The sequence below is a fragment of the Balaenoptera ricei genome, chromosome 15, assembly GCF_028023285.1.
Source record: "Balaenoptera ricei isolate mBalRic1 chromosome 15, mBalRic1.hap2, whole genome shotgun sequence".
NCBI lineage: Eukaryota > Metazoa > Chordata > Mammalia > Artiodactyla > Balaenopteridae > Balaenoptera > Balaenoptera ricei.
Window position 1 is genome coordinate 3,424,544 of NC_082653.1, and position 18,154 is coordinate 3,442,697.

At 33.8% G+C, this 18,154-nt stretch overlaps 1 protein-coding gene across 1 annotated transcript in view; it reads left to right on the plus strand.

Moving 5' to 3' along the window:
• SYCP2 (synaptonemal complex protein 2) overlaps positions 1–18,154 on the plus strand; it is a 72,619-nt gene that overhangs the window by 20,450 nt on the left and 34,015 nt on the right. The window contains 10 exon segments of the mRNA XM_059896450.1: positions 234–338; positions 587–611; positions 2,795–2,880; positions 4,815–4,900; positions 5,172–5,206; positions 6,072–6,214; positions 6,298–6,350; positions 7,705–7,750; positions 8,295–8,390; positions 13,492–13,552. Of these exon segments, the coding sequence (XP_059752433.1) occupies positions 234–338; positions 587–611; positions 2,795–2,880; positions 4,815–4,900; positions 5,172–5,206; positions 6,072–6,214; positions 6,298–6,350; positions 7,705–7,750; positions 8,295–8,390; positions 13,492–13,552 (736 nt within the window).

The following is an 18,154-nucleotide window of genomic DNA, read 5'->3' on the forward strand; positions in this document are numbered from 1 at the left end:
TGGAATTGGATTAACTTCATCCATTCCCATCTAAAAAATGGGAACATATAGTGAGCTACTAAAAAGCAAAAACAATGACAGTGTTTAAGAGCATAAACTTATTTTGATACAATACTGGAATTTTTATTTTTAATGTTTCTTTATTCTTAGGTTTTACTGTTGGTATGAGTACATTCTTAAAATTATTAAAATTGAATTCAGAGTAACTAATGTATATACATTTCTTTTTCTACATGGTCGCCTGGTTTGAAAAATCCAAGGAGATTATTCTGAGTCAAGGAAATTCAAAAGATGAAGCTGTTATAAATATGATAGAAGACTTATTTGATCTTTTGATGGTAACAATCATATTGATTCACTGATGTTATAAAGCATGTGTTTATTTAAAAACAATTTGTGTTCTATATGCCCTGAGACTAAAAGTCACTAACAGGTTGGTTAGTGCATTTATCCTGATTAATTAGTTAATACATAAAAGTTAAATAATTATTTGGTGAGTTCATATGTAACCTGTTATTTTAATACTGTTTGTAATGGTTTATAATATAAGATAGTAAGTTTTAAATTAAATATTATTCACTTTCAGGTCATACGTGACATCGATGATGAAGGTATAATAAACATTTTATTTCTACTGGAACAGTAATTTGCTGTTAGAGTTTTGGTATAATCTTGCAGTTCTTGTAGTATTGTCCTAATATTAGGAATTCATTACCTAATTCAGGGATCGACAAATTTTTTCTGTAAAGGGTCAGATAGTAAATATTTTAGGCTTTGTGGGCCAAGAAAAAAATTGATGGTATTATGTAGGTACTTATTTAACAAGAAAGAAAACAAATTTCCACAAATGTTGTATTGATGCAACTCAAAATATAATAATAATTGAGTACAGTGTTTTTGTAATACAGGTCTACTAATGAGAATAGCACTCTTTTTTGAGAAGATGACGTTTCTCTTAATTAAGGTTCAGAGTTAGTGTTTGCTGTTATAAAAATTAATTGCAAATATTCATTTGTTCATGCTTATCTGTAGTGAAATTTTGTGTATATTACATTAGAAAACGTCTTTTCATGCAGATAATGCCAAATACTGATACCAGTTCATGAGCATGAGCATGATTTTTAGTTGAGCATATTCATCACTTGGAAAGCATTTATAGAATTATATTAGACTTTTTTCTTAATATTTGCTTTTTAGAATGCCATTGCATTGCAGATTAATCACTTTCGGTTGAAGGTTAGGTGGAAGCTCCTCAGTTGCAGAGTTAAAATGAATTTTGAAATAGGGAAATTTCCTTTGCACCTACATCAACGTCCAGAAACGCTGCTGGATCTGTAGTTGGAGCTTGGAAAAAATATATCCCCTATAAATTTGTTGTTGGAAATGGAGATGTCATTTCTTGTCTCAGCTTTTGACAGCCTAGGAGATGTATAAAGCAGCTGGACATTACTTGTGATTCAGATGACCTTTGTTTCATTGAAATAACTTTATTGAAGTATAAGTTTCTCATATACGCACTAATATTGCCTTGGACTTTGGTGTTGAATTCATTAAGAAACCCATCAACTCTGCAGCCCAAGCTAATTACCAAAGCCATTCATTTAGTGGTGGCTAATGATGGCTAAGTTCGTAAGAATGAATGACATTCACCTGAGACTACCAGTTCAGTAAATCATGATAGATTCACATATTTCCACAGAGTACCTGCTGATGAATACAGCCATACAAAAAGAGACAGTGAGTTGGATTTAGTTTGTGGGCCATAGTTTGTCCTTGATCTAATGAAACAAAATTTTCAGAGTACACAGAGAGTATAGAACATGTTACAACTCATCATTTCACTTGTGCTTGGCAGTGCCTTATGTCAAACAATAAACTCAAGTTATTTTATCTCTGTGTTGGTTGAGGAAGAATTACCTAGGATTGGTAATTGGGGCCGGTGAATTGTTTATAAATAAAGGAACAGCTAATTGCTGCCAAAGCGTTTAAAAATATCAATTGCTATTTATTTCAGTAGTAGTTAATGCTACCTTTTCATTGGTTTCTTTGCAATTAACATAACAATCTAGTCTAAATTCTTAAGTTTTTAAGGGAGAAAACAGTCCTAAAGCACCAGTGATTATGAAGTGATCCAACTGGTTTTTTTTTAAGTAAATCACTTTATCTTTTCAAGTAATTCAGTGATTTTTTTTTCTTTTAATGTAGTCACTTTGTAAAGTGCATTTTCTGTTGCAGCGTTGCCATTAGTTAAAATTATTTTAGAACTCTGCATCATGAATTAACATGTAGCAAATTCCTCTTAATATACTTAGTATTAATAAAGCCTTGTCTTTTGAGAGAAAAGGGTCAAATTTTAGAAATAGGTCAAGATATTTAGATCTTCATGAAGTCTGGAGGTGTTAATGGCCGTTCTGGAATTTTGGAGGTATGACTATAAATTACTGAGGCCAGTTTTCATAAAAACCTCAAATTAGACGTTTCCAGTTTCGGACTGTATTTATTTATCCAAAAAAGTAATAAATACTGCTTTAAGTGCCTCAAAGGGGAAGCTGGATCTGGGGTTATTCCTTTGCCAGAGTTAAAATCAGTCACATCTGTTTGAATGGTGTTTTTCGAAGTTACATAGCTAGTTAATGGCAGAACCAGGACTGAATTTCATTCTTCCTGGTGCCCAGGCCAGTCCTTGGGCCTTCTTCTGAACTGAATTAGTATGTCCGATTTCTATTAACACATATAAGATTGTCATTTAAAAGAGTTTAAAATACACATTTGTCAATAATTTACTTTTATTCAGGTAAAAGGCAAGTAGTGGAAAGTTTCATACCTCGAATTTGTGCCCTGGTTATTGACTCAAGAGTGAATATTTGTATTCAGCAGGAGGTAAAGTCATTTTTTAGATTTTCTTTGAAAACTTAAAGAGAAGGTGAAGACAATTTGGTAGCAATTTATCAAATTGAATAATTATTTTATCTTGGCACTAAATTATCATGTAGTGTATCTCTGTTGTCTTAACTCATTGTCTGACATGATGAAATATATTGGGTTGGCCAAAAAGTTCCTTCGGTTTTTAAGTTTAAAAAAAAGACACATTTTACATTTTCACCAAGAACTTTATTGAACGACATATTCACCGTTTTGTTCCACTACCTTCTGCCATTTTTCAGGCAACTTGATAATTCCATCTTCCCAAAACTTTTTACCTTTTTGAGCAAAGAACTGTTCTAAGTACCTTTTACAGTCTTCCAGGAAATTGACATTTTTTTCCATTAAGAGAATTTTGTAAAGACTGAAATAAATGGAAATCCGAAGATGCTATGTCTGATGAATATGGCGGATGAATCAGAACTTCCCAGCCAAGCTGTAAGAGTTTTTGCCTGGTCATCAAAGAAACATGCGGTCTTGTGTTATCCTGATGGAAGATTATGCGTTTTCTGTTGACTAATTCTGGACGCTTTTGGTCGAGTGCCGCTTTCAGTTGGTCTAATTGGGAGCAGTACTTGTTGGAATTAATCGTTTCGTTTTCCGGAAGAAGCTCATAATAGAGGACTCCCTTCCAATCCCACCATATATGCAACATCACCTTCTTTGGATGAAGACCGGCCTTTGGTGTGGTTGGTGGTGGTTCATTTCTCTTTCCCCAGTGTCTCTTCCGTTCCATATTATTTTACAGTATCCACTTTACATCGCCCGTCACAATTTGTTTTAAAAACGGAACGTTTTCGTTGTGTTTCAGTAGAGAATTGCATGTGGAAATACGGTCAAGAAGGTTTTCTTTGCTTAACTTATGTGGAACACAAACATCAAAGCGATTAACATAACCAAGCTGGTGCAAATGAGTTTCAACGCTTGATTTGTATATTTTGAGTATGTCAGCTATCTCCCACGTGGTACAACGTTGATTGTTCTCAGTTAATGTCTTGATTTGATCGCTGTCAACTTCAACTTGTCTACCCGACCGTGGAGCATCATCCAGGGAGAAATCTCCAGCATGAAACTTAGCAAACCACTTTTGACATGTTTCATCAGTCACAACACCTTCTCCATACACTGCACAAATCTTTTTTTGCGTTTCAGTTGCATGTTTACCTTTCTTGAAATAATAAAGCATAATATGCCAAAAATGTTGCTTTTTTCTTCCATCTTCAATATTAAAATGACTACACAAAAATTCACCAATTTTGGTAAGTTCTTTTTAAATGCACACTGATATGACAGCTGTCACAGTACAATCTAACAAAATTGTTTCGAATGAAGTTAAAGACTCCTAAGCGCTACTAGAGCCATCTTATGGAAAAAAAAGCCAAACACACCTTTTGGCCAACCCAATATTACCTAAATATGTATTGAAAATTCATAAGCATGTGGGTTTATGTATACATATATAGCTCATATGAAAATAAACTATACCATCTAGATATTAGTAGTTCCTAAGTAAATGCTAAAAATAACCTGTGTTAGTATATATATGTGTGTGTGTACATGTGTATAGTCATAAGAACAAATATGAATAGGGTAATATTTTTTGCTTCTTTAGTTCTTAGAGTAATAATAAACATATGTCATACTGCAAAGAGTATAACTGCTTTGAGTACAGGAATCATGGTATATTCTATTTTTGATATCCTGTGTTTTATGTTTTCCTGTATTCACTATTTTATACTTTATACTCTTTCCTCCACCCTTCTTTCCCTGCATAAAATGCTGTGATTAAGAAAAAATAGGCTTCTAAGTTTATGTACCTATAATATATCTCTAAGTACTTAATGTTTCACTGAATATATAAAGTTAATGGATTATGTATTTTTCTTTTCTAGACTCTAAAAATAATGAATGCTATGCTGGACAAAATGCCTCAAGATGCCAGGAAAATACTCTCTAACCAAGAAATGTTAATTCTCATGTAATAATTTGTACTATATTTCTTTAATTAGTGGTTCAAGTCAAGAATTTAAAGGATGTTTTATAAGGCAAATAAGGCAACCATGAGTTGCATTAATAATTAAAACTGATAAACTCTTGTAGCTTTCTAGTATAATTTATATATACGTTTTCTGCCAAAGTCTGTGATACTAATCAATTGTAAATTTTGGTGAAGGTTTTTCCCCCAAACATACGAGCTTTCTAGTTAATTGATACTTGTCTAGTATATAACCTGTTGTTTTGATTCACAGGAGTAGTATGGGAGAAAGGATTTTAGATGCTGGAGGTAAGTCTTTTTTTCAAAATGTTCATATTTGAAATTACTCCAAATTTATTAATAGACTAATATCTAAGGCATATCTAAGTAGTCAAAGTAATAGTAACATTATAATTTAGTGAAATTATGCGAGGGAATTATAAACTGTGTATAATCAAGCAATTTTTAATTACCTTAATAAGTAATTAAAGGATAAATACCTGTGGGACTAAAAAAATAAGTATGATAACAGGAGTTGTCAAATATAATTTGTGCCTAATGGTAGGTTTTTGAATAATAATTTTCACGTAGATTTGGATTCCTTTTGTGAAGAAATTTCTTAAATGTATTTTGTGAAATTAAGAGGTTTAATATTCTTGGGATTGATAGATTTGTTTGTAAACAATGTTTTTATTAAAAGAGCTCAAATTTTCTTTCCTAAGTTTCATATGAGAAAATTTTGATGTAGTGATTTACATATAGAGCAAACCACTGGTTTAAAGTACTTTAAAATAACTGTAAATATCATGATATGCAAAAGGAAAACAAAGATTACCTGTGATTTATAGACTTCTGTATGAGTTATTTTGTAATTCACAGCTCTAATAATGGAATGGAAGAATCTTTGAACATTTAGGAGTTTCTTTTAAATATCCTTAAAAATTTTTTTTTACTCCTTTCTTCTCTTAGTAAACTTATTTTGTTATTTGGGCTATATGCATGCCTGTAATGATGAGATGTTTCTAATCTATATGAAGAAAATGGCAAAAGATGAGTAAATTACACTACGTTCCTTATTACTCTTGCTTGTTCTAACAACTTATGAAATGTATTGACTTTTATAAACTTTAATTTTCATAATTTCAAATAATACATTAATTTTTTTTTTTTAAAGATTATGACTTACAAGTGGCTATCATAGAAGCTTTATGTAGAATGACCACAGAAAAACAAAGGCAAGAACTGGCATGTCAGTGGTTTTCAATGGATTTTATTGCTAATGCATTTAAAGGAATTAAAGACTCTGAATTTGAAACAGTAAGTAGTGTAAAAATAACAAATTAACAAGTTTTTTTAAAATTACTATGTTTTTTAAAAGCTCTCTCTTTTTTAAAAATTAGGATTGCAGGATATTTCTCAACCTTGTAAATGGCATGCTTGGAGACAAAAGAAGGTAAACAATGCAAAATACAACCATTTAATGATAAAGAAATAGAGCTCAAGAAAGAGCACACAATGGTAGGCTGAAATAATCCTCCACTGGTCTTATTTTGCTTTGTACTTTTTAGAGGAAGGAATACATTTTTATTTAATTAATATTAATTAATAACTTTGTCTAAAATTGATTTACTATATTTCAGAATTGCATATATATTATAAATTTGGTGTTTAAGGAACAATAAAAATCTAGGTATAAATATTACTTGAGCTACCTCCTTCGTACACATACTGGAATAAAAATATATAGCAAACATAAATCATCTTCTTTTATAATTAGCATATTGTAAGGATGTTCTTTCTGCAGTTATTTAATCTCAAGAATGGTCATGGAAGGCTAGGTAATATAAATTTTTATCACTTTTGACAATGACAGAAGAGGCATTTTTGTAGTGCAGTGCCTGGCACCTTATAGGTGCTCAGGACACATTGGATTGAATGAGTTCACATTTAGTTTACCTGCTAAGGAAATGAAAGATAGGGTGAGGGTTGTGCGCAGGGAGTCACACTATTTGGATTTGAATAACAGGTCCCCCTCTTCTGTTCTAATGTTGGACAAGTTATTTAACCTTACTCGCCTCAGTTTCCTTAGCTGTAAAATAAGAATACTAATAATATCTACCTCATATGTTTGTTGTGAAGATTAAATGAGACGGTTATACACTTAGTACTTATAGTAGAATCTGACCAAGAAAGTATTCAATGAGTTCAGCCATTTTTATTAGCAGTATTATTCACTTCTACTCTTCTTTTCCCATATAATCTTATGGGAACTTCCACTGTATCAATATCACTAGTATAAGCTAAATTAGGAATCTCTGTTCATAGTCGATAACATGAAAAGTAATTTGGTTCAGTCACTTTAGTCAAAATGGTAGGTTGAGTAGTATCCTCAAAGTAATATGCTGAGGCCCGTGAGCCACAACTACTGAGCCTGCGCGTCTGTAGCCTGTGCTCCGCAACGGGAGAGGCCGCGACAGTGAGAGGCCCGCGCACCGCGATGAAGAGTGGCCCCCGCTCGCCGCAACTGGAGAAAGCCCTTGCACAGAAACTAAGACCCAACACATCCAAAAATAAATAAATAAATAAATTTATAAAAAAAAGTAATATGCTGTCTTTCAGAAACAGATTTCCCCTGAACTCTCACTTTAAAGAGTAATAAAGAAGGAAATATGATTTTATTTAAATTGTTGTCACTACTGCCTGATTTGATTTCCTTTTGATCCTAGGTGTGATTTGTATGGCAAGTCAAAATTATGCTGTGAAGGCTTATTAATTTTTTCTTTAATTCAGACTACTTTTTGTTTCAGGGTCTTTACATTTCCTTGTTTATCAGCATTTCTTGATAAATATGAGGTAAATTTTAAATTTAGTATGTGTTGTTTTAGTTATTAGATGACTTTTGGTGGAAAGGTCAAGTGAATTGTAGGTTACAAATTGACAAGAACATTAATGTTAGTCATAATTAGATCACAAATACAGCTGGTCTGGTATTCTGGATCTAAGTGACATTTTATGAAATGGCACATTTGTAGCCAAGGATAAATGAAATATAAAGGTTGTACTTCAAATTTTCTTATGTTTCCTTAATCAAGCCCATTATTGTTTATCATTCATGAATATATTCAAACATGAAAATATTTTCAACCTTTATTTGTACTTGGAATATTTGTGATTTTTTGGAGCTAGCTAATTTCTATGTAAAATATTAAGCAGCATTTCCTTTGATTGTTTCTAAATTGATTTAAATGCTGTACTTGCCTGCTCTTTATCTTCCCATACCTTCCAGCTCTACTCTTTTCTTTTTTAAAAAAACTCAACCATGAATATAACATCATAATTTTCTGTTGTCTCTTTTAAAAGCATAGTATATTCTAGTTTTATATGTTTATTTTATTAGTTGAAAATACCATCAGATGAAAAACTTGAGGGATTTTGGATAGATTTTAATCTTGGGAGCCAGACTGTATCATTCTACGTTGCTGGAGACAATGATGTAAGCTTTAGATTCCTCTGTACCATTTTATATGTGTGTGTGTGTGTGTGTGTGTATATAATGTTGTAATTCAACTTAAGAATATGGATTTCTTTGATATTTATTTTCTCGCTATTTTAATAGATTTCAATGTTAGCTCTAGTAGTTTTGATGAGCATGGTAACCTATCAAGTTAATTAGAAATGAAAATTATTTCTGATGTCTTATTGCAAGAGAAAAATGCTAAAATTTAACACTAGTGTTTAAATATGAGCTTTTCAGAAATTAATTACATGTTAATGATTAAAATTTAACATTCACATGAACAAAGTGAATTGAATCTAGAAAAGACAGAAGTTACTCCAGTACAGAAGCACTCAGTTAAAAATAACATTAACAGATGAATGACAAATGGTCTTAACCTTATTCTTTCATAGAATCTTCTGTTTGAAAATAGTGAGGGATTAATTCTTTTTTTGTTTGTTTGTTTACATCTTTATTGGAGTATAATTGCTTTACAACGGTGTGTTAGTTTCTGCTGTATAACAAAGTGGATCAGCTATACGTATACATGTATCCCCATATCCCCTCCCTCTTGCGTCTCCCACCCCTCTAGTTGGACACAAAGCACTGAGCTGATCTCCCTGTGCTTTGCAGTTGCTTCCTGCTAGCTAGTTATTTTACATTTGGTTGTGAGGGATTGATTCTTATGGTGGTACTTAGAAGTGAATTTTAGTTCTTTTCTTTCTGTGCTATATTGTAGCTATGTTTAAACTTTCCAACCAGGTGGTATGTTTTCTACTAACCTCTTTTTAACCTGAGGAAAATTCTTGAGGCCTTGTTTCCAAATAGCCACCACTTAATATTTTCTACATTTGCATACTTCTAGCTCAAACTGTATGGCCAAGATCTGAGTAAGAGTTGATTTGCGTTTACTAATCTGACTGCGGCTGCTGATAATACAATGAGGCTTTAGTCTTTTTAGTCTCTCTCTTGTAAAATCCTGCCTTTTGTTCCAGGTAAACTCTTTATAGACGAACATTAACCAAATGCCTCTTAGGATTTCCATGTACCTTTATTTCTTTTTAGAGTACCTTTTTAGAATGCTTAATTAAAATTGAGTTCCAAAAACTAGCACTACTTCTCAGGGGCACTGATGGTTTTCATTAGTGTATTTATTCTTGCAGAGTTTTTAGGTGTATTTTTAACTGGATTTTCTTCAGGAAGTGGACTTTCATTTTGGGAAAAGAGGATAGAATAGGACTGATGTGGTTCCTGACTTCATTCACTTGGTCTAATGGATGATTCAGACAAGAAAATAAGTAATTTTAGTATTATACTTGATAGGGATAGTATAAAATGCATTTGTAATAAATGCCTCCTATGTTCCTGTCACTGATCTAGAGATGCTGGGAGAGAGTTCTTCCCACAGAGATATTTAGACTCCTCTCCCCTCTGGATTTCTATAGCAGTAGTGCATTCTCCCTGTCTTCAGGCTTACTCTTCTCAAAGCCATTCTTCCATATTGTGGCTGCTTAAAACCCTCCCTTTGTCTCTTTAACATGGTGTTTGAGGGCCTTTATGACCTGGCCCCTGGCTATTTCTCTGATAATTAGACTGTTCTCTGTGCTTACTGTGTTCTAGCCACATTCATTTTTTTTTTTCTTTTCCTCTAGATCACGCTCTTTTCAAGTCTTTCTACTTGCTGGTTCTAATGCTTAGGAACCTCCAGATCTTTGCGTCTTAGTTCCTTCCCAGTTAGATTTCAGCACAAATGTCACCTCCTTGTAGAGGTATTCTCTGGTAACTCAGTCTGAAGTAGCCACCCAGCCACATTATATCACATTGGCCTCTTTTTTTCTTTTATAGTAGTTATTGCTACTTAAAATCCTTTTGTTTATCTGTTGTTTTTTCTGTTTTTCCCCCCGTAGAACATAAGATTTATTAAACCAGGGACATGTCTTTTCTCATTTATGGCTATTCAAGGGCTCGTATTTATTTTAAGAATGAATATATAGAATACTCAAAGAACTGAAAGATACATAGTATGGTTAGTGCATAGAGTTCAAAGGATATTGAAAAGAAATAAGGCAGGCAGTATAGAGCCAAAGAAGGATTATAAGTAGGAGGCAACATCAGTTCAGTGAATATTTAATAAGAACTTACTGTGTGCCAGATATATGCTAGACACTGAGCATCACATTCACGTAAAAGATTCTCCTGGTGGGGATGATCTCGGAGAGGCAGCAGTGAGTGGTGGCGTGAAGCGAGATCTTAATTCCCTGCCCAGGAATTGAACCTGGGTAGCCTGGATGAAAACCAGGAATCCTAGCCACCAGACCCCCTGGCTATTGCCCCCAGTGAAAAATGCATTTCTTACAGAGGCAAAACTGTAAAAAAAAAAACAGGTACAAAGTTTATTATTTAGAGATATAGCACAACAACTAGTGGGAGAGCACACAGAGAAACAGTTTGTTTAGTTAAGATGGAAGCAAGGCACAATTACACACTGGGAGAGCAAGGGTGTGGGCCTCCTCCCTAATGAGCACAGTAAAGAGGTGGTTAAGTCATTTATATAGGGCAGTTCTTCCAGGTCTTTGTTTACCTTTGGCCAATTATCTGGTTTCTCAACACCTGACCTGCCCTAGGACCCTCCCTGACAGTGCATGGGCAACTTTTTTCCAACATGGATTTCAGTCCAGAGGCCTAGGGGATGGCCTTAGCATCACCTATGATGGGGTGGTGCCCCCTCCTTTTTGAACCCCAAGGAGCCTTTCTGTGCATGTACAATGTTTCCCTTGCACCAAGGATGGGAAATGCATGATGTCTTGATCTTTTAACAGGGTTTAGCCCCTCTCTGTCCCTGCCGTAAAAGTGTCCAATGTCCAGTTATCTACCCTGTTCCTGTTGTTGTTTCTTATATTGAAGTGCAGATCTCGAAATATAGACTGGAGTCCGGTCATAAATATGTAGTCCGGAGCTGGTTTGTCTCTTGCCTCAGGAAATGTAAACATGGGGGTTGGGGGTTGTAATGAATGTCCGGCCTGGAGCCCATCTTCTTCTCACCCCAGGAATTTGGAACAGGAGGCCAGTTGTAAATGTCTAGCTTGGGGCCCACCTATCTCCTGCCTCAGGGAGAACAGATTAAAAAGGGACAAGACCAGAGGCAGTTAGGAGACTTGCAGTAATCCAGGTGAGAGAAATCACGGTGGCACAGTTTTGGAAAGTGACAGTGGGGATGGATGGAAATGGATGGATTCCAGAAAAACTTGAGGAGGTAGAATTGAGCAGACTTGGTAGTTTGTTTGTAGTAAAAAGAGGAAGGATTAATAAAACTTGGGTAACTGGATGGATGAAGATGCTGTCTCAGGAGGATCAGTTTTGTAGGGGAAGATGATGAGCTCAACTTTGGATGTTTTGATTTGGAGGTATTTGTGGGGTATTCAGCTGAAGATATCTTGTAGGCAGTTGGATATATTGGTCTGAAGTTGAGGTGAGAGAGCTGAGCTGTAAGTGGAGATTTAGAAGCTCTCTGTATATAGATGATAAATAAAACCATGGTATTTAATGAGTGTCTACATGACAGAACTGTGAAAAAAAAACTTATACAGGATAGGTAGAAGAGACTCTAGCCTGAAGGATACTTGACGAATCAGCCAAAAAAGAACAAAAGGGTATCAGGTTATAGAAGACAAAGGAAGGGTGTTTTATGAGCGGAAATGATGAACACTGTCAAAACACATGTTAAATAAATAAAAACCGGTGATCCATGAAAGAGCAATTTCACTTAAGTGATGAGGATTTAGGCATTCCTGGAAAGTTGAAATATTTGTAGAGGAAGTAAAGACAAGGGAAAGAGAACAGTAGAAGCTAAAGTGAGATGTGGATTCAAGGGAGCGGTTTTTTTTTTTAGGTACTTTAAGGATAAGAGTTTTAAAGTTGATGGCTGGGGTGACAGAGAGATTAAATAAAAAACTGAGGTCAAGAGGAGGAGAGTGTAATAGAGGGAGAGTAGGGGGTGAAGATGAAACAAGTGGGTATAATATATCGGTAACTGTTGAAGCTGGGTACGGGCATATTTTGGATTCAATATACTATGATTTCTATTTTTTATAATCTGTTCGAAAATTTTTATAATGTAGACATTTTTTCAAAAGGAAAGCTTTGAACCAGGTGCCTCCATGTATGAGGAAGAGTCACTTTAAAGTTAGTAGATGATAACCGGTAGGTATGTGTGGCAGCTGGCATGTGCCGCAAAGGGGCAAGGTTTTTACACACAGAGAAATGTGAAGCTGCTCAAAGTGTTGGGGAGAGAGGAGGAGACCAGCCCTTTCCTGCCGACCCTGAGGTTTTGAGGTCTGGGAGAATTAGCACCTTAACTGGAGAAGGCTATAATTATAATAGTAGTGGTGCCCTCAGAGTACAGACTGGTTTCAATTAAGGCAAATAAGGGAGGGAGTTAGTGAAGCGATCGAGGATATAGCAGAATTTCTATACAATGAGTGGTCCTTAAATAGCAAAAGAATTGGATCTATTTTCATCATAAGATTACTGAAGGTTTTAGGATCCCATCTTTTAGGAATGGTTCTAATTTTTACCATGACTTTTCTGTGTGAATTCATATTATTTTATTCACTTATACAAATTTTCAATGAAAATACTTGGAAGGGGAAAACATTTTAGGTTATTATTCACATGCATTCAGTGTTTGACTCTAAGGACAATCAATTAATGAGTGGGAATTGGGGGATGAATATGATCACACAACATTTCAAAGGAAGAAATGACAGGATTTGGTAATATTTTTTAAAAGGGTATACTCTAATAAATATGAATGGCTAGTCATTCTTTGTTTTTGGTTAAGAATAGGAAACCATAAAAGTAGTCAGTACTGTCATTTACTTTTAAGAATGAACAAATAGATTAAATGTGACAAGTATAATATATTATCTAGTCAATTGATGGAGCAAGAAATGTGTTATATCAACCAGTTACTTAGTGATACTTAGTAAAAAAAAAAATAATAACCTTTATTGTTTGTATAACTTAAAATGGTGTTTAAAGGAGCTTTAAAGCAAGAATGAATTATTATTTATGATCAAAACCTGTTTTTAAATTTAAGAATCATCAGTGGGAAGCAGTCACTGTGCCTGAGGAAGAAGTACAAATATACAGCATTGAAGGTATTAAACTTGTTTTCTATAACTATCTTCTTGATTCTATTGGAGTAGAAGTTGCACACTCTATGGAAAAACAATAGACTGATGAAAGCAGATCAACATTTTCATATGTTCACATTCATAAATTTGATAGTTCAATATCATCAAATTCCCTGACCCCACATTTCCCCCAATATCTTGTATTTATTTCCTTCTCTATCTAGTCTAAAACCCATGATCAGTCACTTTCTTGTCAATACGTGCTGGACAAAAATCATACACCTTGGCAGACTGGCACCACTCCAGATTCAGATATCAAGACATATTTTAGTTATCTCAGTGGGCATGTAGTGGTATCTCATGATAGCTTTTATTTGCATTTTCCTAATAACCAGTGATGTTGAGCACTTTTTCATGTGCTTAATGGCCACTCATATATCTTCTTCGTGAAGTGTCTGTTTAAATATTTTGTCCATTTTTTTTTTTTACTGGACTGTCTTTTTTATTATTACGTTTTTGAGTTCTTATGTATCCTGGATATGAATCCTTCGACAAATATATGTTCTGTGAGTATTTTCTCCCTATCTGTATCTTATTCATTTTCTCAGTGGTGTCTTTAATGAGCAGAAGTTTTTAAATTTGAAGTCCACATGATCAGTTTTTTTTTTTTCATGGTTATTGCTTTGTGTGACCTAAGAAATTTTGCCTACTACCAAGTCACAAAGAGGTTCTCCTGTTTTTCTATAAAAACTTCATGGTTTTAGCTTTTATGTTGAGGATTATGATCCATCTCAAATTAATATTTGATTATGGTGTGATATAGGAGTTAGGTTCATTTTTTCATATGGGTATACAGTTATTTCAGGACTATTTGATGAAAAGGTTTTCCTTTCCCCACTGGACTTCATTGGTTCCCTTGTTGAAAATCAAATGACTGGTAGAAGTGCAGGTCTTGATGCTGTAGTCCATTCCATTGATCTGTTCCCTATGCCAGTACCACATTGTTTTAATTACTGTAGATTTATAGTGAGTCTTAAAGTGAGATAGTGTTAGTCTTCTAACACTGTGGGTTTGGTTTTTTTTTTCAAGACTGTTTTGGAAATTCTAGACCTTTTGAATTTCCATGTAAATTTTAAAATTGGCTTATCAATTGCTACAAAAAGCCTGCTAGAATTACGACTGGGATTGTAGTTTGATATCTGGAGAAATAACATTGTAACAATAGTTACACTTCTTTGTGATGTATTATTCTTTTATATATTATTGGAATTGATTTGCAAAATTTAGTTAGGAATTTGGTATTTCATGTTCTAGAAGGTCTGGTTTTCTTTTCCTGTAATGTCTGTTTTTTTGTTTTTTTTTGTTTTTAAGTTTCAGAATCAGGGCATTGTTAGCTTCATAGGCTGAACTGGCAAATATTCTATAGTCTTCAGTTTTCTCTAAGAGTATGTGTAGAATTGGTATTGTTTCTTCCTTAAGTACTTGGTAGTATTTACCAGTGAAGCAATCTGGGCTTGCACTTTTACTTTTCTTTGCTGAAGGCTCTTAACTACAAATTCAATTAATTTAATAGAGAGAGGGTTTTTCAGGTTATCTATTTTTTCCCTTGAGTAAACTTTGGTAATTTGTGTCTTTCAAGTAATCATGTTGTCAAATTTATTGGCATAAAGTGGTTTATAATGGTCCCATTTTATCTTTTTACTGTCTGTAGGTTCTGTAGTGATGGTCCCCCTGTTGCTGCTGATACTGCTAAGTTGTATCTTTTTTTCCTAATCAGTCTGATGAGAGTTATATCAATTTTATTGATATTCTCTAAGAGCCAGCCTTTAGTTTCATCGATTTTTCTCATTTTTGTGTTTTGATTTTCAATTTAATTGATCTGTGCTCTTATATCTGTTCTTTTCTTCTGCTTTAGTTGTAATTTGCTTTCCTGTTTCTAGCCTCTCAGGGTGAGGCTGAAGTCATTGACCTGAGACCATTTTTTCTCTTCTAATTTAGCTGTTTAGTGCTTTAAATTCTTCCCCTAAGTACTTCCTTAGCAGCATCCTACAAATTGCCGTGTGCTGTATTTCCATTTTCAGTAATTTATTCTTTTTAAATTTCTCTTTTGGTTTCTTCCTTGACCCATAGGTTTATTTAAAAGTGTTTTATTTAGTTTCTACATACTTGAGATTTCAGGGATATTTTCCTGCTACTGATTTCTAACTTAATTTCATTGTTATGAGAGAGTATACTTTGTCTGATTTTTGAGAATCCTTTTCAGTATATTGACACTTATTTTATGACCCAGAATATGGTCTGTCTTGGTGAATGGTGTGAGTGCGCTTGAAGGAATGTGTATTCTGCTGTTGTTGGGTGGAGGGTTGGGTTGATAGTGTTGTCATATATCCTCCCTCATTGTCTGCCTCCTTGTTCTATCACTTATTGAGGGAGCGGTATTGAAGTCACCACTAGAGCTGTGGGTTTTTTTCTATGCAGTTCTGTTATTTTTTCGCTTCAGATATTTTGAATTTCTGTTATTAGTTTTATAAATATTTAGTGGTATTATCTTTTCTTCATAAATTTATCATTATGAAATGATTCTTTTTCCTGTGGTAATATTCTTTGCTCTGCAGTCTACTTTATATAATATTAGTATACTCTCTCCAAGTTTCTGTTGGTTAATTATAGCATGGCATAGCTTTTCTTTATTTTTAAGTCATTTGTGTCTGTGTATTTAAAGTGGGTTTCTTAGAGGCATCATATACTGATACTGGGCATCATATCAGAGACTGTCAGTGTAATTTGATAGTCTCTGCCTTTTGTGGTTTTTAATGTGACTATTGATTTGCTTTAAATTCATCATCTAGCTTTTGTTTTTTCTAAGTGCCATCCCATCTGCCTTGTTTCTTTTCCTCTTTTTCTTCTTTGGTGTTAATTCATTTTCAGTGGTTTCATTGTATTTCTTTTGTTGGCTTTATATCCACCTTTTTAGTGGCTGATTTATGGTTTATTTTATACATATTTAACTTAATAGTGTGTGTGTTGAAGTAATATTATACCCCTTTATGAATACTATAAGAACCTTGTAGTAGTAAACTTCCATTTTTGCTTTCCTGGCCTTTGTGCCATTGCTGCCCATAATGCTAAAAATTTTTTTGCTTCTGAATGTGTCAAAGACCTCATATTATGGTATAATGATATTATTCTTTATGCAGCCAATTAGTTTTTAAAGAGATTTAAAAAGTGGATTAAAAAGTATTTTATATTTACCCACATATTTACCATTTCCAGTGTTCAGCTTTCATTTGTATAGACCCAGATTTCCATTTGGTATAATTTTCCTTCTGCCTAGGTGACTTCTCTAATATTTCTTGACCTGCAAATATGCTGGTGATGAGTTCTTTCAGGTTTTTTATGTCAGAAAGTCTTTATTTTGTTTTTGTTTTGCAAAATATTTTTGATACATATAGAATTCTAGACTGCCTGTTGTCTTCCTTTCAGTGTACTTGAAAGAGGTTACTCTACTCTCTCTTGGCTTGCATTGTTTCTGATGAGAAGTCTGTCACTCTTATGTTTGCTCCTTTTTGTTTAAAGTCTTTTTTTCCCCTGGCTGATTTTAAGTTTTTCTATTTATTAGTAGTTTTAAACATTTGATTATAGTGCTTTAGTGTAATTTTCTTCATATTGTTCGTTCTTGAGGTTCATTGAGCTTCCTTGCTTCTAAAGTTTTTATCCACTGTTCTTCAAATATTTTTTTCTGCTCCTTCTTTTTTCTCCTCCTCTCTGGAGGCTCTGATTACATATATACTAAGCTATATGAAGTTCTCCCATAGCTCACTGATTCTCTGGATTCTCTACCCAAACTCCAGGCTTTTATTTCCACTCTCTTTTTTCATTTCGGTAGTTTTTTATTGCTGTGTTTTGTTGCTAGTTAATATTTTCTTCTGCAGTGTGTAACCTGCTTCTGTTCTATCCTGTGTAATGTTTATCAGGCATTATATTTTTCATCTCTGGAAGTTTGATTTGGGTCTTTTTTAAAGATAAATGTTAAATTTTAGAATAGTTTTAGATTACAGAAAACTTGCCAGAATAGTGTAGAAAGTTTCCATATACACCCTCACGCAGTTTCTCTTATTTTTTTTATTGTGGTAAAAATCACATAATATTTACCATCTTAACCATTTTTTAGTGTATATAGTTCAGTAGTGTTAAGTACATTCACATTATTGTGAAACAGATCTTCAGAACTTTCGTCATCTTGAGAAATTGAAACTCCATACTCATTGAACAGTTCCCCTTTTTCCCCTCCACCCAGCCCCTGGTAACCACCATTCTACTTTTTGTTTCTATGAAATTGACTATTTTAAGTGGAATCATGCAGCATATGTCTTTTTGTGACTGGCTTATTTCACTTAACATAACGTCCTCTCCTGTAGTTTTAACATCATACATTTTTATGGTACATTTGTCACTGCATCTTAAAAAAGTCTACGTGGATCCTATGTCTTCCTCTATCTCATTCTTTTTCCATTCATAGCCAATTTTGAGAGAATAGTTTTTACTAAATCTTTCCCTTTCTTGCTCTTCATTTCTGTTCTTTTCTACATTCTGTTTAACATCCCACTCCATCAAAATTTCCACTGA